The following is a 24,501-nucleotide window of genomic DNA, read 5'->3' on the forward strand; positions in this document are numbered from 1 at the left end:
CTCAGCATATGTAAAAAGTATGACTCTTTCCTGGGGCAGATGAGAAATGCTGACCAAACACCTGTTTGTTTTGATATTCTGTCAGATGTCACCATTAATACTAAAGGCACCAAATCATTGATGATGAAAACCACTGGAAATGAGAAAAACTAGAATGACCTTGATGCTTGAAGTCACAGCTGACTCCTTACATAATTTTAAGGCATTAAACATTTCCTAAGAAAAAGTTACCATCAGGAATGATTTTGTTTGCAGGAAAAGGGATGGATGAATGAAGAACTTGTGTTAGATTGGTTGAATGTGGTCTGGAGTAGGCATCCGGATGTGTTACTGCATCAGAGAGGAATGCTCATACTCACCTGACTGAAAATGTGAAGAAGAGAATTGCTAAAATGCACACGGACCTAGTTGTTATTCTGGGAGGAATGATGTTGCGATGACAAGTGTTAGATGTAGTTATTAATAAGCCATTCAAAGATCATTTGAGAAAAGAATATAACGAGTGGATATTGTCTGGAAAACATTAATTTACTCTATCTGGAAAAATAAAGAAATCGTCTGTCACTATTAGGGAACTGGATCAAAACCGCATGGGACAAAATCTCCACTGGGTCCGTTGTGCTTGGATTTTAAAAATGTTGTATATAAAACAGCATGGATGGTAGTGAAGATGATGTTTTGTGGGAAGAAGAGGATTATGGCGATGATTGGAATGATGTTTCCATTTCAGGAGATGAGGAAATAGAAGAGGAAGAAGAACATGATTAAATATTGGAAGGTAGTTTCTCACAAGTATCTATAAAAGTAATAGATATTTAATAAAAGTGTTGCCATTAAAACTTCTTTGTTTTCAGGACCTTGAACAAATTTTGAAGATAAAAGTGCCTGTATTATTCATGAGTTGAGAAAATTGTAATTTAAAAGGAGAAAATAAAATGGGTTTTTCCCTCTTTCTGAGGAAAGTAACCCGTCAAAATACTTGGGATTACACTATATTCAGGGTTGTATTATATTTGGGCTAATACAATATATTGGTTCTGACCTGTTTGCCTCCTTTCTAATTGCCTGTAGGTTTCTGGATTTTTGTGCATTTCTTGAGTGATAGAATTCAACTATTTTAGTTTCTCATTAGACTTTTTGTTCATTATAGTCTGGTGCATATTTTAGTTTTGCAAGAGTAGCTGTGATCCACTGATGCTGACTTATGTTTTTCTCTGCACATGGCCCTCCGTCATCTGACTCAGGACATTGTCTCTGGCTGTGCCCCCTGCCAGGAGTGATGCTCTTCTTCCTCATCTATATTTTGGGACTTCCCTTTAAGTCCCATCTAAAAGCCCACCTTCTACAGGACACATTCCTCATTCCCTTAATGCTAGGGCTTTGTCTCTTAGTTATTTCTAACTTATTCTGCCTCTTTCTTGTTTGTGCAGAGTTGTTTGAATGCTGTCTCCCCTGTTAGACTGTGAGCTTTGTGAAGGCAGGTACTGTCTTTGATCTTTCTTTGTAATTCTAATACTTTAGTACAGAAGTGCTTAGAAAATATAGACTGACTGCCTTTCTGTAGACAGATACTTTCGCAAGAAGTTCATTTGAGGTATTGGTTTTCTCTCTGCCAATGATTAAAATTGTTTCTTGACAGAAACTTTAAAAGATTTTTTTACACCTAAAATTTACCCATATTTAGTTTGAGGCAACTAGGTGGTGCGATGAATACAATCCTAGGTCTGGAATCAGGGAGTTCAAATGTGGCCTTAGACACTAGCTGTGTGACTCTGGGCACAACATTTGCTTCAGTTTCCTCATCTGTAAAATGAGCTGGAGAAGGACATGGCAAACCATTCCAGTGTCTGCCAAGAAAATCCCAACTGGAGTCACTAAGAGTTGGAGACCAGTGAACATCACTTTTGTTTGACCTAATTAATCAGTTGCAGGAGCCAGAAACATGGTGAGCTGATCCAGTTGTTTGACTTTTTCAAAAAGAGAATGGGAATTGTTTGTTCAAGTGTTTGTTGGATTTGTTCCTGTGCTTTATGTTCAGCAAGGATGCACCCGAACAAACAAACAAATAATTGGAAAATGGAATAGTGACTAGTTCATCTCCTGCTAGTAGAAGTGGCTTATGATTGTAGCACTGCTCAGTCAGTCACCCAGCAAGCATGTGTTGAGTGCCTGAGATAAATCGGGCACTGTGTTAGGTGACAGGGGATAGAAGCTGAAGACTGATTAGTTATAATGGAGGATTTCTTGATAGGATTGTGAAAGACAATAATGAGATTCTCGTTTGGAGGCTGGTTAGGCTACATGTGCAGGATGATTGGTAGCAGGCTTTTCTTGAGCCTGGGGGATATCTGAAAGTTCCCCTGGGGTTACTCCCAACGGCTAGTTCAATATTATTTTGGATCCTTTAACTTGGCTGTTTGGCCCATAGATCAAACTTCACATTTCCCCATATATTTGTAATGCTTATAGTTGATATTTGTTTATTACTTTATAATTTGCAGAAAGCTTTCTTTACATTATCCCTTAAACTTAATTGCCTTAGGAGTTGAGCCACGGTCAGATTAGTGTCCTTGTTTTATTGATGGAAAAATTGTATCTAAGAGAGTGTAAAGGGGCTTGCTAGGGGCTCTTCCTGGGCTTGTGAGCTGCAGGGCAGTGACTAGGAGGCCTTCAGGGCCCAGCTCAGGGCCCCTTTTCCTATGCCTCTTGGTTTGGAATGTTGAGTGAGTTGCTTTCATGGGTGCAGTCTTTAGTCAGGCCTCTCAATCGTGCTTTCCAAGCAGAGACTTTCTGCATGGTGCAGCTTGAAGGAATAGTATTATTAGACCCACAGGGGACTGTTGCCTCATTATTGGCATTTGTGTGCTAGAAACCTGCATACCCTAGTTACCAGACTCAGATGAACATTTCTTCAGCTAAGAAGAAAAACTAGGTTAGAGAAGTTAACATGTAAGATTTAAAAAAAAATGAAGTGACTAGGTGAGAATTACTTCAATAGGAACCATATTGTGAGAATGTTGGCCATAGGAACTGCTAATGCTGATCTGCCAGAGTATATCAGGGTCATGTCTGAGGATGGCCCATTGGCACACTGGTGAAGGATCTGGGCAGTCATAGCAGTATCTTCACCACTCATGCCTTTTTGAGGGCCATACTACTTGGACTTATGAATTTTATTTCGAGAAGCTTATCCTCCTCTTAGCCTCGAAGTGTTGTATTTTTCAACCCCAGCAACTGTTAAGTTTTTATGTTTTTATTTTCTGCACTTTTCCCTTTTTTAAACAAGTACTTTAATTATTTATTTGTTTGTTTGTTTTTGAGCCCTCACCTTCCGTCTTGGAGTCAATACTGTGTATTGACTGCAAGGCAGAAGAGTGGTAAAAGTAGGCAATGGGGATCAAGTGACTTACCCCCAGGATCACACAGCTGGGAAGTATCTGAGACCAGATTTGAACCTAGGACCTCCCATCTCTAGGCCTGGCTCTCAATCCACTGAGCTACCCAGCTGCCCCTAAACAAGTATTTTCAAATTGAGGTCTTTTGTTTTAATTTTTACAGCCTGAGACTTTACCCCAGTATCTTTCCCCTTCCCAGAGTTCAACATTTCAAATAACAAAAGTAATTGTTTTTTTTTTTTTTTAAACCTGTAACTTCTGTGTATTTGGCTCCTTGGTGGAAGATTGGTAAGGGTAGGCAATGGGGGTCAAGTGACTTGCCCAGGGTCACACAGCTGGGAAGTGTCTGAGGCCAGATTTGAACCTAGGACCTCCCGTCTCTAGGCCTGACTCTCAATCCACTGAGCTACCCAGCTGCCCCCTCAAAAGTAGTTTTTTAAGACACAGGAAGAAAGAAAAGATGAATAAACCAACAGCTGATCATTGCATCGGAAAAGCCTGTAAAGCTATCTGTGGACCTCCCACCTTTGGAAGGGAGATGGGTTGGGGGTGTCCTCTTTATTTCTCTTAGTTTGAATCCTATATCAGCTTTATAATTTTGCTACTTTTACTTTGCTTTTTTTTTTTTTTTTGAGTGTGGTTCTTTCCATTTACATTGTCATGGTCCCTACATATATTTTCTTGGCTCTGCCGACTTCACTCTGCATCAGTTCATATAGATCTTTCCATGCTTCCCTGTATTCATCACACATCATTTCTTATAACACAGGAATGTTCCAGTATCTCATACCACAATTTATTTAGCTCTCCCCCAATCTACTTTAGGCATCTACTTTGTTTCTTAGCTATCACCAAAAAAATACTGCTAACTTTCTTCTTATCAATTGCTACCTTGGAGATATAAGCCCAGTGATGGAATCTCTGGCTCCAAGTCTATGGACATTTTGGTTACTTCATTTGCATAATTCTAAATTGATTTGCAAAATGGTCATGTTAGTTCATAACTTCACCAGTGGATCAGTGTTCCTATCATCCCACAATCCCTGAAACATTGACCATTGCCCTTTTAAAATAATCTTTGTCTCTTTGTAGGGTGAAAGTTCAGAACTAATTTAGATTTACATTTTTATTCTTAGTGATTTGGGACATGCTTTCCTGTGGTTGTTAATAGTTTGTAGTTCTTCTTTTGAGAACTGTTTTTGTCCTTTGACCACTTATCTAATGGGGGTGGCTATTAGTCTTATATATGTTAATTGTTTATATATTTTGGGATACTAGACTCCTAAAAGGAAATTTGATACAAAGATTGTTTTCCAATTCAACCATCACTTCACTCATTGATATGTTCTATACCTCAGATTGCTGGATTGTAAAATGAGGGAATTGGACTAGATGATTGTTAGGGGGACTTTTAGGCATACGTGCTTTGACCCTATAAATAGGAGGGCTGCAAATCTTATCTGATTTGATCCTCACAATACTGTGTGGTGCACCCCCCCTCCCCCAATTTGAGGAAACTGAGACAGACAAAAGTTAAGTGGCTTGCCTAGAGTCACATAGCTAGTAAGCATCTGAGACAGGATCTGAACTCAGGTCTTCCTGAGCTGAGGGATTATCAGAAGGGGAGCAGCAGGTTCAGGGTAGCCCTGGTGGCTCACATAACCCTGAGATTTCTATTTCCCTGTTGAGTGGGCCAGCCATTTGTCCCTTTAACCATCCTTGTTCTTCTCTTTATATCTCTGTTCTCATGATCACTCTGTTTGTCTTCTTCAACTTTCCCCATCCTGGAAGGTGGAACTCAAATCCCACTTCCTTCTATATTTATTATAAGTTTCTCTCTGTGTGTCTCTCCCTCCTCTCCTAATCACCACTCCTGCTTTGCATTCAAAACCCTCCATAACCTGACCTAGCTCCCACCTATGTTTCTAGTCTTCTTGCATCTTATGTCCTAACATGTACTCTTTAGTGCTGATCCTGTCTCTCCCCAGCCAACAAGCATTTATTAAGCACTTTAGTGCTTTCAGTGAGTGCTTAGGGTAGAAAGGAAAGTAAAATCAGCCTCTCCCTTCATTGAGCTCCCAGTGTCAGTGGGGAAGACAAATGCAGACAACCATGTCCAATGAAATATATCCTGGGAAAACTGGAAATACTCAACAGAGGGAAGAAACTAATATTAAAAGGGATCAGAAGAGAGAAGAGGGCACAAAGTCAAGTTGTTACAAGGTAGAATCTACAGGACCAGACAACTGACTGAATAGCAGGAAAGGTTGGTGAGAGTGATTGAAGAGTCAAAGGGTGACACTGAAGTTGAGAGAACACCTGAGACTTAAGAGTAATAGGAAAGCTAGGGAGAAGGGAGGGTTTGTGCAGAAACATAATGAATTGAAGATCAGACAATTAGTAAACACTTATGAAGCACCTGTAGTGTATCAGGTACTGTGCTAAGTGCTAGTGGTGGTTCAAAGAAAGACAGAAGCAGCCCCTGCATTCAAGAAACTCCCAGTCTAAATAAAGGCAGAGACAGCTCTGTATAGGAGCTATGGAAGCAAACTATAGGCAATCTCTAGACAGGATAAAGTCAAAACAGAAGGAAGGCATGAGCATGAAGGACACCCAGGACAGACTTTTTTTACAAGGTGAGATTTAGTTGAGACTTGAGTAATTGAGGAGGTGGACAATTCTAGGCCCAGGGGACAGCCAGAAAAAAGCTTGGAGTTAGCAGTTGAAGTGTTGTGTTGGAGGAACAGCACCAAGGCTAGTGTTAAGTGAATTATAGAGTATGTGGGGGAGAGTGAGTGAGTGTATATACACACACACACACACACACACACACACACACGTATATGTATAGCAGCTTTTTTTTTTGTGGTGGCAGTGAACTGGAAATTGAAGGGGTGCTCATCACCCGGGCAGTGGCTAAACAAGTGGTATTTGGATGTGCTATAAGAAATGATAAAGGAAATGGTTTCAGAGAAGCTTGGGAAGATTTATATGAACTGATAGTAAAATGAGTAGAACCAGGAGATTTATATAGTAAACGTAATGTTAAGACAGCTTTGAAAGACTTAGAAACTCTTATTAGAATAATGTTTGTTTAGTCATTCAGTTGTTTCTGGCTCTTGATCATATGAACCATACTTTCCATGGATTTTCTTAGAGTGGTTTGCCATTTCTTTCTTCAGTGGATTAAGGCAAAGAGGTTAAGTGATTTGCCTAGGGTCTCTCAGCTAGTAAGTGTCTGTTTGAATTTTAACTCTGACCTTCCTGACTCTAGGCCCAGCATTCTAAACATTAAGCTACCTAGCTGTCTCCTCCTTAGAGTAATGGCCAGCAACAATTCCAGAGGACGCAAGATAAAATAATGTTGTTTACCTCATAGAGAGGTGATAACTTAGAGTGCAGTTTACAGATTTTTGTGTGTGTGGTGGTGGATGGTGAGGGGGCTATCAATGTAACAATTTGTTTGCTTGAAGATACATGTTTGTAATAGGTTTGTTTTTTCTTGCTTTTTCAGTGAAGAAAGAAGTAGGAAGGGGAGAATGAGGATCTGAAAATAAAATAAAATTTTGATGAAATGAGAAAAGGTGTATGAGAATTCCATCTCTTTCCTTCTCTTGTAAATTAAGAAACACTCACTGAAATTGGAATGGAAATACTAGTATATAGGATGACTCCCAACATTGTAAATGGAAAGAATACAATGCCAAGAACCAAAATCCACCAATCACTGTGTAATCTTGCCTCTGATAGAAGGATAGGAGATTACATCTCCTTTAATTATTGTTATCCTCACTAATCATCCTCATCTTCTCCTTTTGGACTTTCTGGTTCTGATTTCTCCCTGTCATTGCATTCAGCTAGTCACCAATATTGTTTGTTGGAAATCCTCTTGTATCCCATCACCTCCTGTCTAGAATATTGCAGTAGCTTCCAAAACTAGTCTCCCCTGAACCCATCTCTACTACGCAGGCTGTTAGTAAGCATTTATCAAGCACCTAGTAATATATATGTATCTGGCACTGTTCAGAGCTTTGGAGATACAAAAGGACAAAAGACAGCCCCTGCCCTCAAGAAACTTACAGTCTAATAGAGGAGACAATCTGAAAGCAAATCTATAGAAACCAAGCTCTATCTACATAGAATGAATAAGAAGTAACAGATGAAAGGCCCTGGAACTAAGAGGGGTTGGGAAAGACTTTCTGTGGAAGCGGGAGTTTTTAATTAGTATTTAAAGGAAGCTGGGAAGGTGAGTAGTTGGAATAGAGGAAGGAGAATGTTCCAGGTATGCCAGTAGATGATAATATCTTATCTGTGGGACAAGTGTCACTGGATCAGAGAATGTGGTAGGGAATAAGGTGTAGGAAGACTGGAAAGGTAAGGAGGAAGCCAGGTTATGGAGGGCTTTGAATGCCAAACTGAGCATTTTGTATTTGCTTCTGGAGGAAATAGGGAGTCATTGGATTTTATTGAGGGAGGGGAGTAATTATGCCAAAATAATCCTTTAATCGTGTTCATGTTCGTATCTTTAGTGATTCCCTGTTGCTTCCTAGATTGTGTCTGGGAATAGCTTGGGATTCCAAACTTTCTACCCTCTGGCCTTAGTTTACCTTGATTGCCTATAGGCACTATCTTTACTCCTCTCTGCCTATTTAAATCTTACTCAGTTGTCTTTTGTGGAGGCTTCTGACTACTATAGTTGGTGGTAATCATTTGCGCTCTCTCTGCTAGCCATTTGTTGCCTGTACCTATCTTTTAGACACTTAGCATATACTACTCAGCATTATTATCTTTGTATCTGTCTGTACCTAAGAGGACTTGAGCACTAGGCTTTGAATAATCTCAGTGATACCCATGGTCTGGCTGTTCTCTTTGACTAGAATGGAAATTCTCCTTAAATTTTCTGTATTTTACATAGTTCCTCACTCATAGTAGGTATAATTAAAATTGGGTGGCCAAATGTAATAACATTTTTTTTAAACCCTTACCTTCCATCTTGAAATCAATACTGTGTATTGGTTCCAAGGAAGAAAAGTGGTAAGGGCTAGGCAATGGGGGTCAAGTGACTTGCCCAGGGTCACACCGCTAGGAAGTATCTGAGGTCATATTTGAACCTAGGACATCCTGCCTCTAGGTCTGGCTCTCAATCCACTGAGCTATCCAGCTGCCCCCACCAAATGTAATAATTAAACATTTGGTTTGACAAAGATAATAATGGTAAAAAAAATTAAAAAAAGAATTGTTGTGGTCATCACTTATAAAAAATTAACTCTTAAGTCACGAGGTTCTAGTAGCTTTATTACAGCAGGGTAGAGATAGTAAAGGGGGAAATGTAGGAAGGAGGTAGAAAATATTGCCTAACTAAATATCCTATAATTGCTGATCTGAAGAAATCCAGCTCAACTCCGACAAAGACTCCCTCAGGTCCCAGTTTCCAACTAGAAGAGTGGGAGAGTCTTAGCCTCCAGGTTCTAATCTTCAGGTGGAAGTCCCTGAGAGTCTCTTCAGCCTAAGTCACCAACCCAGAAGAAATCCAGTGCAGAAGTCCTCCCTCAACAAAGAGCCATCAAGGCAGCAGAATGAATCAGAATGTTCTGAGCTGGCCTTTTTATAAGCAGTTTTCTCCACATCACTTCTTTTCTTTCTGGTTTCTCTTTCCTTTCATGGTGGGCTGTGCTATCACATCTCAGGAACCCATCACAGCCTTTCAGTTTGCCTAGCACTGCCTTGGGGTGGGGTGGGGGGTAGAGGGTGAGGGACAGTGCTTGTGGCCTTTTTAGGGTTTGAACTTTCTTTGTTAGTGACTTTACTAAGTGTTAAGTTGGGGTACTTTAACTTCTTGATTGATTAATTTAAAATAGACAAAGGGAATACAAATTCTCTTTCACACTATTATTTGGTTTGATTTGGTGAGATGCTTAATACTTTATATGTGTTAATATGTGAGAAAATGTTTGGGCTTGAAAATTGATCATGATGAATTTTTAATTTTTTAAATTTTACTTTTTTTTGGTAAAAAAATTATTTTATTAATTACATGTAAGAACAAATTTCCACATAAGTTTTCTGAAGTTATATGATCCAAATTGTCTCCTTCTTCTTGGAGCTGGCAAGCAATTCATTCTAGATTATATATGTATTATCATGCAAAACATGTTTCCATATTGTTAATTTTTATAAAAGAGTAATGTTAAAAAACCAAAACCCCAAAGTAAATACCCAAATAAACTAAAGCAAAAAATCGTGTTCTTTGATCTGCATTCCAACATATCAATAGTTCTTTCTTTGGAGATGGCTAGCATTCTTTATTATAAGTCCTTCAGAATTGTCCTTGATCATTATATTGCTAAGAGTAGCTAAGTCTTTCACAGTTGATCATTTCTACAGTGTTGCTGTTACTGTGCTTAATGTTTTATTGGTTCTGCTTATTTCACTCTGCATCAGTTCATGTAGGTCTTTCCAGCTCTTTCTGAAATCATCTTGTTCATGTGATGAACTTTTAATATCAAAGTCACAATGTTCAACAGATACGGTTAACCTCTATTTTTAATTTTTTCAAATATTTTGGTTTTTCCTCAATTATATGTTAATCTTTAAAACATTCTTCTAAAAAATTTGAGTTCCATGTTCTCTTCCTCTCTCCTTCATCCCTTGAAAAGGTGAACAATGTGATATAGCTCATACATGCACTGTCATGCAAAACATTTCCATATTAACCATGTTGCAAAAGAAAACAGTCCAAAAAAAAGTAAGTTTAAAAAAGTATGCTTTGATCTGCAGTCATACTTCATTAGTTCTTTCTTTCTCTGTAGATGGATAGCATTTTTCATCATGAGTTCTTTAGGATTGGCTTAAATCATTGTTTTGCTGAGAATAGCTAAGTAATTCATAGTTGATCATTGTACAATATCACTATTACTTTGTATAATGCTTTCCTGGTTGTGCTTGCTTTTGTATGTCCAGGTTTTTCTGAAAGCATTCTCCTTATTTCTTATAGCACAATAGTCTTCCTTCACTATCATATACCAAATGTTCATACTGACTATCTTTATTTAATCCTATAGTGTAGCCTTCTGAGCTTATTGGTCTGATTGAATAGTTGCAGTTGGACACATTGTACATTGATTCCAAATAATGATGTCATTTTGGGCCCCTTCCAAAATGAAGGACAATAACCATTTCATCATGGTCGTATACCATAACTTGTTTAGCCATTTCCCAGCTGATGGACGTCTCCTCAACTTCTAATTCTTTGCCATCACAAAAAGAACTGCTATAAATATATATTTTTTGCAGATATAGATCCTTTTCCTTTTGTTTTTTAATCTCTTTGGGACACAAAACCAATAGTAGTATTGCTGGCTCAAAGGGTATGCATAGTTTTATAGCCCTTTGGCCATAATTCCAAAGTGCTTTTTAGATCAGTTCACAAATCCATCAACAATGCATTGATGTCCCAGTTTTTCTACATCCTCTCCAGTATTTGTCATTTTCCTTTTCTGTCATATTAGCTAATCTTACAGCTATGAAGTAGATCCTCAGAGGTTGTTTGAATTTACATTTCCCTAATCAATAGTGATTTGGAGCATTTTTTCATGTGACTATAGATAGCTTCAATTTCTTCTCCTCAAAACTGCCTATTCATATACTTAGACCATTTTTCAATTGGAGAATGACTCATTTTTATAAATTTGATTCAGTTCTCTATATAATTGAAACTTGAGAAACTTGCTGCTAAAACTCTTTATCCAGTTTTTTGCTTTCCTGCTGATTTTGGCTGCATTGGTTTTGTTTGTGCAAAATCTTTTAAATTTAAGATAGTCAAAGTTGTTCAGTTTACATCCTGTGATGTTTTTTCTCTCTTTCTCATTTGGTCATAAATTCTTCCCTTATCCTTAGATCTGACAGGTGAACTATTCTATGCTCCCTTAATTTGTTCTATTTAAGCCTAAACCATAAATCCATTTTGAACTCTATCTTTTAGTATATGATATAAGATGTTGGACTATATCTGATTTCTGCCAAATTGCTTTCCAGTTTTCCCAAAAATTTGTTAGTTTAGATCTTTGGGTTTAACATACACTAACTAGATTACTGTTAATACTGTGCATTGTAGGGGGCAGCTGGGTAGCTCAGTGGATTGAGAGCCAGGCCTAGAGACAGGAGGTCCTAGGTTCAAATCTGGCCTCAGACACTTCCCAGCTGTGTGACCCTGGGCAAGTCACTTGACCCACATTGCCTAACCCTTACCACTCTTCTGTCTTGGAGTCAATACACAGTTTTGACTCCCAAGACAGAAGGTAAGGGTTTAAAAAAAATTACTGTGTATTGTACCTACCTATAGCCTTCACTTGTAAATGAGGAATGCATAATATTTTCCAGAGTTAACTAATTATTAGTGAGCTACAGGGAATTTTTCTGTGTATGAATAAAAATGGTTTATTTTTATGCCTGAAGCTTTTTACTTCATTAATTTCTGTTTTTATGAATATTACTTGGTTTATGGAATGAACCATAAAGTGAACTTTTCTGTCCAGGAGAGAATCTTTTTAGAAAAATCAGACCAATTTTAATTCTTCAGTGTAAGCTAAAACTTACACCATTTGTTCAGGGATAGGATTTTAAAAAGTGAATTATTGGGTTTACATATCAATAGAGTAGGAGTTAGCAATTTTCTGATTGCTTTTGGTTAGGTCATTAAAATCTTAAATTGAAAGAAGGTTATCAATTGGAAAAAAAAATCAATGACACTTTCCCCCTTTTTTCTCTAGATTTCACTGTAACAGGAAGAAGAACCTTGCTATCTGCTGAGCTAAGACGAGGATCTCTCCTCCTAATCTGGGCTTCCTGTCATGGTAAGCATAAAGAGTTTTCAAAGAAAAAATGTCAGACTCAGATATAGCCTCATAATTCATCTGAACCTCTAGATTAATAGTTAAGCTTTCTGGTCCAGATCATAGCTTAATTTCTTTGAACCAAACCTTCATCTACTTCTGGCCTCTTCTTAAGAGAATAGGATTTAGAGGGAGATTCCAGAAAGAGTCATTGGCTTTGTCATTAGAGGCTTTGTCATTCACTGGAAGCCCAGAGACCTAGAAGCTATGGGTCTGGTGGTGTGGCTGAGATTTACCAGGCCTTCTTCCTTACCATCACTGAACTCGGCCTCACTCAGCCTCTGTTTCCTCATCTGTACAACGGGGATAATAACTAGCATATGCCCCTCAGGGAGGTTGTGAAGGTCAAATGAAATAATATTTGTAAAGTGCTTAAATTATTATTTGAATGATCAGGCTAGTCCCTGAAAGAGCTGATGCAGAACCTGAAGGCTTTGTGGTAAGGAAAGCACCTTGTAACTGGGCAAAGATGTACAGTAATGGTGAGCTATTTTTGGTCAACAGATACAGGGAAAGAATTTCCCTTTGGTCTTCATAATTTCTGTGTATATACCTTCCTTTTTCAAAGGAAATAATACCATATTTTTCCCTTTCACACAAATTCTCCTGGTCTCTTTTTATTGGGGTCTGCTACCCCAGCCATGCTTTATTATGCCCCCAAGGTTTCCCTGCACTGTGGGAGTCTGGTGCTTCCTGCTCTGCTCTTTTTCCTTCACCTGTACTCCTCTACCCTAGAGCCATAAGTAGATCAGCTCCCCCTGCCTCCCAAGCCTTGTAACCTTTACCCAGGATATGGCCTCCCTCTAGTGTCCTTGGTCAGAATACAGGCTCTTTTAGGGTGGAAACCATCTTTGCTTTTGTATCTGTATCCTTTGTGCTTAATACAGTGCTTGGCACACAGATAGCACTTCTGAAATAATTTTTCATTTATTTGTTATGTCTCTTTCCTTTCTCTCAACTCTGAAAACTTCCTATTGTCCTTACCAGATAAATGTGGAGATCCCATTCTTCCAGTGAAATGTGGAGTGCTTCAAGGCCTCAATGAGCCAGGGTGATAGGAAATACTCATTAGGGATTACTCTAGGCCTTCTCTGAATGCTCCACTTCTAGCTCCAAGGGTCCCAGACAGGTTTGCAGTGCATGCTCCCAATCACTCTTTGATATTAATACTATTCATGTTACTGTTTTTTATATTTTACAGATAGAAAACTCAGGTTTTGAGAGAGGTTAAGTGACTTGCTGATGGCTGTATAGTAAAGAAGTAACAGCCGGAGACTTGAACCAAGGTCTCTAAACCCCAGGCCTGATGGATTTACTGGCCCTATTTTTCCTCTGCTTACTGGCTCTCTCAAAGTCAGTGTAGTAGAGGCAGTCAGAGAAAAATGCCATCAACTACAAAGCCCTACAAAGTCACCTTCTCCCTGATTCCAACTCTTCCACTAACTTGTTACTCTTGGACCTTGGAAAAAATCATTTCCCTTCCTCCTGAACTCAGTTTTTTCATCTACAAATGAATAGATTGGACTAGATGTTTTACAGAACAAGTCCCTGTAGCTGTGGTTCTTTGATCTCAGGACAGTGATGGAGATTGCTATAAGGGAGCATATCTGGGTGTCCGGTTACTAGTCATCTCTTGTGTTAGAGGGGTGCAGGCTGTCATGGTGAGAGGACTGAATTTGGAATGGGAAGAGATCTGAACCCACATGCCACCACCAGCATGTCCTTGATATGTGATCCTGAGCATGGAGCAACTCTAGTTTCCTCAAATTTAAAAGGAGTTAATAATGCTCTCAGCTCTTCTTGAGATCTAGTGAGTTAATGTATAGAAAGTGTTCTAAAGATGCCAGCTGGTACTACTCTTTGAAAGGTGAGGTGGGGATTTGCTTGTGCAGTTCCTGCTCTTTCCTTCCTTCACAGGATTTCAGTGGGATTCATATGTTGGAAATCAGCTGGAACAACATTAACTTGTTCTTTGTATGGGAGGTGGATTTTTTGGTTTGTTTTTTAACCTCCCTGGCACCTCTTCTCATTCTCTCCATTTTCTAACATGCCAGACAAAAGTACTTTCACTGCCTTTTTAATGCAGGGTAGTTTTTTCTTTTTGCAGTTTTACCTGGTCTTTCAGAAACAGTTCTTTCCTTAAAAGTAAGATGGAGATGGAAATAACTGACTTTAGGGGAGCTAAAATGTGACATGAATCATATTGTTAGGAATGGCAGGGAGGAATCTATAAAATGTTGAAGCTGGAAGGGTATTTACAACATACACTCAAGCATTTATTAAGCACCATTTATGTTCTAGATGGTGTCTAGAATGGCTCTGGGGATACAAAGAACAAAATGTCAGCTATGGAAGGGAACTTGGGGACTATGGAGTTCAATTCCCTCATTTTAGAAATGAGAAGATTAAGCTGAGGGAGTGGAGGCAGCTTGCCCTGGGTGCCACAGCAACAGTGGAGACTACGGATAGGAAGGATAGGATCCAGCCGTTTTTTCCCCTAAGGTTCCATGACCTCTGATCATTGCCTCATCTAAGCTGAAAGCATCGTACGCCTGTCAGCTAACCCATGCTGCATAGGGTGGCAGGTCCCTGACCTCAGAGAGGAGAAGGAGAACAGGAGAACTGGCTTGCTTGTGAGTTCAAGGAAACCCTATCCATCCAGATGTCATTGCTCAGCACCCTAGGAGTAGCCTCCAGCTGCTTCTTCTCTTCAGGCTACTGTGCCTTGGAGCTTTCTCCTTCTGAATCCTCTGTTGGACACGGGTTAAACTGTGTGTGGGTACACTGAAGGTCCGCAGCTAATTCTTTCCTTGTTTCTATACATCATTGCTACCCAAGTAATTCATTGCATTTTCCCTCATCCTATTCCTTTGTGCTCAAGGAGCAATAAGTTAGTAGATAATCAGCAATGATTAAACACCTACTGTGTGCCAGGTACCGTACTAAGCACCAGGGATACAAAAGAGGCTTAGACTCAAAGAGCTGCCAGTCTAGAAGCTGGCTCTGCCTTCATCAGATTTTTAAAAGGTTGAGTTAGGATTTGATCTCAGAGGAATCTGCTTTCCCCCAGTTAAGGTTAGCAGAGGCTCTGCTTAGGCTCATCAGAGCCTACTGACACTTCTTTTCTCTCCTGGCTTTCTCATTCTTCTTGTCTTATGCTGTCGTCCCACTTACAATTACTTCTTGGTTATATCCATTGGACTTGGTCAGCACCCAGGTGAATGATAGGGTGTGTGGGCAAAAGGCTTCTTTAATTTTTAACTTCCTACCTCATTTCTGCTCTTTCACTTAAAGGTTAGCATTCCTGGCTCTGTGCAAAGGTCAGTGCATCTCTCCAGAAGAAGTTAAGTAGTGTTGCTCCCAAAAGGTGGGAAAGGCAGCATGGTATATAGTACTGAGAGCCCTGGGGCTGCCATCAAGCCAGTGTGTGCCTTTGGGCGAGCTCTTTCCCTCCATGGACCTCAATGTCCTCCAAAATGAACAAAGTTCATTGAGGCGATTGATGAATGTCTCTTCTAGCTCTGAGGACTTATGAGGCTGGTTTGGAAAAGGAGGCTGGGTAGTCTGAGGATGACCTGTTGGAGGTATAAGTGAGCACACAGCTCTCTTGTTCACAGCCCCAGAAAAGTTTCAAAATTCAGCTCATCTGAACAGGCAATTTTTCCTACATGTCTCTAGGGATTTCCTTTTGGCGAGCAAAACAATAACAAAAGTCACCTTTGGATTTTTGTTTTTGAGTGCAAAAGCCCACCATTCCCCAGTCTCATATGGACTCCTTTTCAATATAGCTACAGTCACAATGATCAGTTTATGAGCACTTCAGTTTGATGCCATTCTTTTCCTGGAAAGCAAGAACCATCTTTTTAAGACTGACATTTTCCTGGTGTTGCTGATGGTGCCAAGGATCCAACAGTCTCTGAAGAAGTGAAAATGACTCTCACCCAGGGCAAGAGAGAGACATGTGGTAGGCAGGAGCAGGCTGTATGCCCGAACTAGGTATTAACTCCAGGGAAGAACAGGAGTCAAAGATGTCATCAGGGAAATATAGGCTAGAAGGAGAAGATTGGATAGCCCTGTGGTGAGGCCACAGGTCTCCACTGTACCTCATGAAGTCAGGAGAAAAGCAGGATGACTGCGAGGTGTGTGCTGCCTGCAGTGTTCTTAGGAGAGGATGTGGGCAAGACTCCACTGAATGGCTAAGACCACAGATCTGGGTGAATCCCTGGCTCCTTACAGCACACACCTGTGAGATAGGTAGCCCAAGTGCGATCTTCATTTTTCAGAGGGGAAACAGGCTCAGGGAAGGGGAATGACTTTTGCCGTTGTTGCACACCCTTAAGGGTCCAAATTGGGACTTGAATGTCAGTCTTATGATGCAAGCCCGACCTACAGCTCTTTCTGCTTCCTGGCCATCTGAAACACACTGTCTCTTATTTTCCCCATCTCTGCTCTACAAGAGAGAAATCAGTGAGACTGAATACCAAGGAATACAGGGATGCTCTTAGCTCTGTTTTTTTGTTGAGGGGGGAGGAGGGAAGAAAATGTATGATTTGGTGGTTTGAATTTCTTGCTCTCTTTGGGATCTTCTAAGCCAAGCCATTTATATTGGATTGATTGGTGCAGCTGGTACAACCCAGCGAGTATGACCAGATCCATTCTTAGGCTAATTTGACATGAATATAAATAAATGTCACACAGGCTTTAATTTGCATTTGGGGTCTGTTTACAATGGGGAATGATATAATTGGAATTTTATGGCCAAAGTTGATGTTAGATTTAATCTTCAGAACTATACCTGACTGTTTTGTTTGATTAAAAACCTTTCTCCTTGAGGCTTACTCAACTGCTGAAACATAATGTAACTTACATTTTGCCAGGATCTGACAGTTTTTCTTGTGTTGGTATGACTTTCTCTGGCTTTTGAAAATTGCTTTGTAAGTAGCTAGTATCTTAATTTCTGGATCAGTTTCCTAATAAATTATATTTCCCCCAGTAACCCGCTCTGCCAAGAATGATAACCTAAAGTGACAGATGCCACCTTGATACAAATTAGAATAAATTCTTTCTGGAAAAGTTTGTACCAGCAACTTCATTAAGATGTGGTTTGGTTGGAACCATCTTTTTGGCCATACATTTAGTGTTCAAGCACTCAGTGTCTCAGATTGTGGCCTACATGGATTGGAACTTTTCTAGGAGAACTCTCAGTTTAGATGGTCTCTAGGACCTGGTGATCTTTACATGGGTCCCTAGAATCTGGTTATGATTGCCCCATTAGTTGTTGTCGAACAGACCCTATTATGGGTGAATAAGAGCAGCATCAATGTTATTCAGAGATTTGGGGTTTTCCAGGATGAAGAGACCCAGCACAGCCTTGAATGCATCCAGGCCAATCAGATCTTTCCCAGGAAGCAATTGATTCGAGAGGATGAGAATCTTCAGGTAATGCCCAGGTCACTTTTGTCTTTTTTGACCTCTTAGTCATTGTGTGGCTGCTAACAAGGCTGCTGAGCTTTTTGATGGGCCTCCCTTGTTTCCACCTTCTCTGTTCTATCCATATTCCCCTAGTTCAAGGCTCCCTGACTTTCCCACTTTCACAATTGCAGTAGTCTCCTAACTAGCTTCCCTACCTTTGTGGTCTCTCCCTTTCAGTTTTTCCTAAATGCCACTGCCAGATTGACTTCCTAAATCCCAGCTCCAATTATGTTACTTGTCTACTCTGCCTGCTGCATAAAGTTCAACCTCTGGATCGGCAGTCAGGACCTTCTGTCGTCTGCTCCCAACCTACTTTTCAAGCCTTGTTTCAAATTACTTCCCATTCACATATCATATACTCGGCCAAACTAGGCAGTTTCCTATTCCCAGGCATGTTCTATACTTTTGGTCACAGTAATCCTTCTTCCTGGAAGGTGGTGTCCTTCAGACCTCTCCTCTCTCCTAACTCCCCATTTATTCTCTGTGGAAGTTCTTCATGACCTTGTTCAGGTACCCCCTTCTCCAGGAAGCCTTCCCTGATCTCTCCCTCCTTGGAGTTCCCACAGCCCTTAATACTTCTCTTACTATACATGTATATTTCTTCTCTCTAATTCCAGACTATAAGTTCCCTAAGGGCAGTGATTGTGTCTTGTTCATCTCTGTGTTTCTTGTTACACTTCCTCCATATCCTGGTGGTACTAGGTGGATGTTTATTTAAAGTCAGGGTAGTGTCGTAGGAAGTGTGCTGGGCCCAAATTCAATTAAGGCTTTGGCATTTACTTGTGTGACTGTGGGCAAGTCCATTAACCTCCCTGAGTCTTTGTGTATATTAATTGCCCTTTCTATGAAAAAAGGGGGGAAATAATACTTATACCACTTGCCTCAGAGGGTTGTCATGCAGAAAATGCTTTCTAAAACTGAAAATGCTATGGTGATAATTCTGTCATTACTCCTCCCAATGAGTGCCCATTCTGCTTTTTTTCTAAAGCTTCTAAGATTTTGTAGTACTTCCCCTGTTTGATATAGTGACACCCCAAGAGTGGAGTGAGAGTGACCTGTATATGCTATTTCTCTCTTTTTTATCTCATCAAAAAAGAGATGGGCCATCCCCAGCTTCCATAGACTTGTGTAGTCAGCAATCTGCAGGGTCATGATATTTGAATCTACATGTCAGAACATTCATTGTTGGAAAGTTTTGACCTCAACTTTAAGCAAAAACCAGTTAAGTAACTTACAGCTGTAGTGATTTGAATCAGTGCATTTGAATATAGCTTTGAAGAACTTGTTTGACTGCTCTAAACTTGAAAGATTTCTTCTATTTCAAAGGTTCCTTTCCTGGAGCTTCACGGCGAGAGCACAGAGTTCGTGGGCCGGGCTGAGGACGCCATCATCGCGCTGTCCAATTACAGGCTGCATATCAAGTTCACAGAATCTCTTGTGAATGTAAGTGATTGGGCTGGGGCAAGCACAGGAAAATGGTGGAAGAGGATTTAGTGTTGACCTTGAACAGGGAAAGGAGCCTATGGGCTAGGGACAAAAGCACTGTCTGGTTTGACTGGGCCATGTTTAAAGCATTTCAGCAGTTCTCCCTTTGAGTAGTTCAGAATGTTCAGCTAATCAGGAACCAACAGACAAGCTGGACATGCTGAACCTTGTTCAGGTTGTCTATTGCAGGCAGCCTTGATCGTTGAGACTCTTTGTCAGGGTAGCTGTAGATGGCGACTGTATGTATGCAGTGTACTATTGGAAAATGAAGGGGTAGATCCTGGCCTTTGGCCTTCTTTACCATCTGGATCCCACTGAGAATTTTCTAGGGCTAAAGGACAGATGAAAGGATGCCCTTGAACTTCTTTTATCCTGTTCTTAACAAGGAAGATGCACCCAGGGCATACTCTTCAAGGAGTATACAAGAGGGAGATGTTAATGCTTTTTAGTTTCTCTTGAAAAAGGAACTTTTTCTGAATCTTCAAAGGCACATATTTTTTCTGGATCTACGAAGGTGCCTGAAGTACACTAGTTGGTATGGTACATTTCTGTTGTCACAGAACAATGCTCTGTTAAGATACCAGAAAGAGCTCCATGTTTAGAGCCTTCCAGCAAGTGAACATTTTCTTCTGGTGCAGAATAATTGACTGGTCATCAAAAGTTTTGTTGTTTTTTTTTATTCATGTCAAATTCTTTATGATTCCATGGGAAACACAAAATTAGTCATCCTAACTGGGAATGGGATGAACTTACATGTAAAACAGAAGAGGATAGTAGAATGGATTAAAAAACAGAATCTCACAACATGCTGTCTATAAGACACTTAAAGCACAGGGAGATGCACACAGAATAAAAGTAAAGAATCTATTATGCTTTAGCTAAAGTAAAAAAAGCAGGGGTAGCAATAGTGATCAAAGACAAAACAAAAGTAAACATTGACCTAATCAAAAGAGATAAGGAAGGAAATTATATTAAACAAACAAATAAAAACTTCTTACCTTCTGCTTAGAATTGATACCAAGTACTGTATCTACTGAAGGTAGATGAGTGGTAAGGGCTAGGCAGTTGAGTTGTGATTTGTTCAGGGTCACACAGCTAGGAAATGTTCAAGGCTGCATTTAAACCCATGACCTCCTGTCTCTTTATCCCCTTAGTCATTTAGGCCCCCAAATTACATCTTGATAAAAACCAAATAGACAATGAAGTAATATTAATACTTAACATATAAGCACCAAATGGCATAACCTCCAGATTCCTAAAAGAGACGTTACATTTGTTATAGGAGGAAATAGACAGGAAAGTATTTTCTAGTAGGGGACCTTAACCATCCCCTCTCAGAAGTAGATAAATCCAACCACTAAGTAAACAAGAAAGAAATTAAGGAGGTAAATAGAACTTTTAGAAAAGTTGATTTGGTAGACCTTGGGGAAAAAAAACTGAATGAGAATAAAAAGGAATATATGTTTTTCTCAGCAGTACATGGCATTTTCACACACCCCCCAAAAATAACCGTATACTAGTACATAAAAACCCCACAACCAAATGTAGAAAAGTAGAAATAGTAGATACTGATGGCTTGCCATTTCATTTTACAGATAAGGAAACCGAGGCAAAGAGGGTAAAGTGACTTGTCCAGGGTCACAAGTAAGTGTCTGAGGTGAGATTTGAACTCAGGTCTTCCCGACTCCAAACTGGGTTCTCTATCCATTGCTTCGCTTAGAATAAAATAAGATTTATTGGCATCATAAAATTTTAGTGCTGGAAGAAACCTTAGCAGCAGTGGAATATAGTGGTCAGAGCATGACACCCAGAGTCAGGAAGATCTGGGTTCAAATTTCACCTCAGATACTTCCTAAGTGTGACTATGACCAAATCACTTCTTCTCTCTAGGACTCAGTTTCCTCATCTGTAAACAGAGATTTGGGAACAATGACCCTTATGAGCTCCCTTTCACCTTTGTGTCTGATGTTGTGATTCTCCTTAGAACTAGCTGGTGCTGTCAGAGCTGGGAGGGACCTTGGAGTTCATGCATGATTTCAGTATTCTCATAACATAGGACTTTATTTGGGTGCTCTGTTCCTTCCTGTTGGCCCATAGTCATAATTCTTTGCTGTATATTTGAGAATTCAGAATTAGATTGTTTTATATGGGTGTGGGGTATCTTGATTTTTTCTTTATCCAGTGTGATAAGTAAACATTTATCATTTGCATTCACTTAATTTAATTTAAATATTAAGAAAAATCACCCACAGTGTCATAATTTCAGTTGCAAAATATAAGAAATATGTTTTTGTCCTTCATACTTTATATACATTTTGAAACATTTTTGGCCACTATAATAATTGTAGCCTCCTCGGAGCCACAGTCTTGTAAATTCCTTTTAGTGCCTAGGGCTGGGATGTGATCGTCCCATTTATTATGCTCCATATTCCCCCACAGCTGCCATATTTGTGTTTGAACTGTCAGCTAAAAATACATACCAGGTTTCTTAAGGAAAGAGGTTGACTGCTCTGCTGGACACAGTGACTTCATGAGATTAGCTAGAAATTTGGGCTTAAATTTGGCTCCAAAGAAAACCCTTACCAAATTCTCAGATATGGAATTATTTTTGCAGTGTCAAGTAGAAACTATTAGAACAGTTAATTTAATTTTATGCTTTTCTGATTGCTAATTGGATGGAACTAATTTGGAATTATAAATAAGCTTTATATGGAGGGAGATGATATAGATTTATAACACTCTGCTTCTCCTTTGGAACAGAGTGCTCTCCCCAGAAATCTACCTTCTCCCAGACAAGACAAAACAAAACAAAAACAGCACCTTGATTATTTATACTTCTTGGAGTGTGCTTTATTGTAGTTCAGGTCAAAGAAATGTATGGTATCCTTTTCCCTAATGGCATCTCTTACGTCTTTATTTCTAACCTGTTTATATATACCGTTAAGTCTTTAATTATACTTCTATCTACCCTGTGCTATACTAGTCACATCCCTATAAAGTCTTTGGTAGCAATGGGACACTGGCTTTGGCAGGCCTGAGCTGAGACTGAAGTGAGTTGGCCCTTTGTTCCTCCCTCAGGATAGTCCATCATTCAAAGGGTTACTAGCATTTTTAGCCCTTTTCAATAAATGTTCTAGATTTTGCTTCAGTGAAAAGAATCCCGAAATATAGTGGCTTTGGACAGAAAAATTATTGTTACCCTGTTTCCTCCTTAATGACTTCATGAACATTAGACATTTCAAATTAAGACAGATAATTTACCTGATACCTGTGAATAAGTGAATGTTGCAACTTCATCCATCATGCTCAGTGCTATGCAGAATATAGGCATTCTGGAAGGCAGCACATACTCAATTCAGGGACCCCAGTGAGCACAATTTTAGAAGTTTAGGAGATGGGCTTAAACTAAAAAACTAAAACGGAGAAGATCAAGGTGCCCTCTTTTAAAACCATCCATATATCTAGCTGGGGGGAAAAAACTCAAGTTGGCTGCAAATTTCTTGGGCTACCTCTGAATTTTCATCATTTTTTAGTATACTGATAGCAGTAAAGCTGTTTTGAAAATGACTTAGCAAGAGGTCCTGGTTAGTGTGTGGATAGAATTTTGCTCTTCAGGGACTCTTTCCAGCATCTCCTTTATCTACATCAGTGATTCCCAAAGTGGGCGCCACCGCCCCCTGGTGGGTGCTGCAGTGATCCAGGGGAGCGGTGATGGCCACAGGGGCATTTATCTTTCCTATTAATTGCTATTAAAATTAAAAAAAATTTTCCAGGGGGCTAAGTAATATTTTTTTTTTCTGGAAAGAGGGCGGCAGGCCAAAAAAATTTGGGAACCACTGTTATACATTATGTACTAACTGTAGGGAAGATAAAAGTTTTGTGTAGCTCTGCTCTCTTGCTCTTTTTCGGGGAACATGGTTTGAGGAGGTTGGATGAGTCCCAGGTAGGAGAATTTTTCCACATGGCTTTACTCAGGCTTTTACTTTTGTTCTTGTATTTTTTTCTACGTCAAGTGATTATTAATAAACTTTATAAAATATAACACTTGGAGTTATTGGATATTAATTTTAATCTTACAGTAGCTTTTAGTACCTTCTAAACATTGTACGTTCTTTTAATCTCACACAGTGGAAGGACCTGGGTACCATAAACAACATACAACCAATAAAACATGCAGATTCACTTGCATGTGGGGAAAACCATGTACCTCAGAATTAAATTCAGTCGTAGTTAGTAGGAAAGCCATTTTCCTAGATATAATGCATTTCCCAAACTCTGTGATGCCACATTTCTTTGTGAGATCTCTGCAAAGTTTAGTTAATATGTACATGTATTAATATGCAGTCCCTTGAAAAATTCAGACCTTTAACTCATGTCACTTTTTCTCTTCCTTATAATTTGATAGACTGCTTCTCAGCCTGCTCTTTGAGAAATCCCAGGAAGTAGCATGATTATGCTGGGATGCTATCCCACCTGTGCTTGTGGCAAACTTGTCTTGAGTGTTCAAGGTACTTCCCTTACAGTTTTGCAGGGCCTGGCTTTGATGGAGGAGTTTGAGACCTTTGTAATAAGAACATTTTGTTTGAATGGTAGAACAAAAGGCCTAGCAGACCATAAAGGGAATACTGTCGTGCCTGTCAAAAAGGGGTAGATCCTGTTGTCTAAAGAGATCATTTTCAAATTCGGCATTGGCTTTTGAAATCACATCACAATTGTAGTTTTGAGGCCAGGCTTGCAAAGGTTGGCGGCTCTGGATGGTGCAGATTGCCAGAGGCAGTTCAGAGTGAACTCTGTTGCTCTCCCATTTTCTAGTTGTGGGTAGCTTTACAATGGAGGAGCCTTGACACCTACCAAAGGTAAATGGTGATAGAAGATGTAGGGAATTGTAGCTTTGCCACTTCCTGCTCTTGTGACCCCAAATGACTTTGCCTTTCTCTAAGACTTCACCTTGTTCAACTGTAAAGTGACAGGGCTGGACTAGATGACCACTGGGTCCCTTCTGAGACCAAATCCAATGATTCTAGGGCTTTCACCCTTAGCTTTCTTTTATAAACTATAGGACCAGGGCCCAAGCTTATTGGACCATTGTTTTTTCCTCTCCAAGTCAGCAGACATTTATGAAGTGCCTGTTGTATACAAAGTACAGCACTAGGGCTGCAAAGGCAAAATATTACAGTTCTAACCCTTCTGGAGCTTATACATATTTTTCAGATGGAAACAGTAATGAATCCTTTTCCTGTCAGCTCCTGTGGTTTTTG

General features: G+C 39.7%; 1 protein-coding gene across 1 annotated transcript in view; it reads left to right on the top strand.

The window, feature by feature from the left end:
* Positions 1 to 24,501, top strand: part of MTMR3 (myotubularin related protein 3) — a 100,573-nt gene that overhangs the window by 11,785 nt on the left and 64,287 nt on the right. Inside the window, exons 2-4 of the mRNA XM_044674227.1 lie at positions 12,164 to 12,247; positions 17,636 to 17,725; positions 19,085 to 19,201. Coding sequence (XP_044530162.1) covers positions 12,245 to 12,247; positions 17,636 to 17,725; positions 19,085 to 19,201 — 210 coding nt within the window. The 5' untranslated portion in view covers positions 12,164 to 12,244. The remainder of the gene's footprint in view (positions 1 to 12,163; positions 12,248 to 17,635; positions 17,726 to 19,084; positions 19,202 to 24,501) is intronic.

This window comes from Gracilinanus agilis, chromosome 1 (genome assembly GCF_016433145.1).
Source record: "Gracilinanus agilis isolate LMUSP501 chromosome 1, AgileGrace, whole genome shotgun sequence".
Taxonomy (NCBI): Eukaryota; Metazoa; Chordata; class Mammalia; order Didelphimorphia; family Didelphidae; genus Gracilinanus; species Gracilinanus agilis.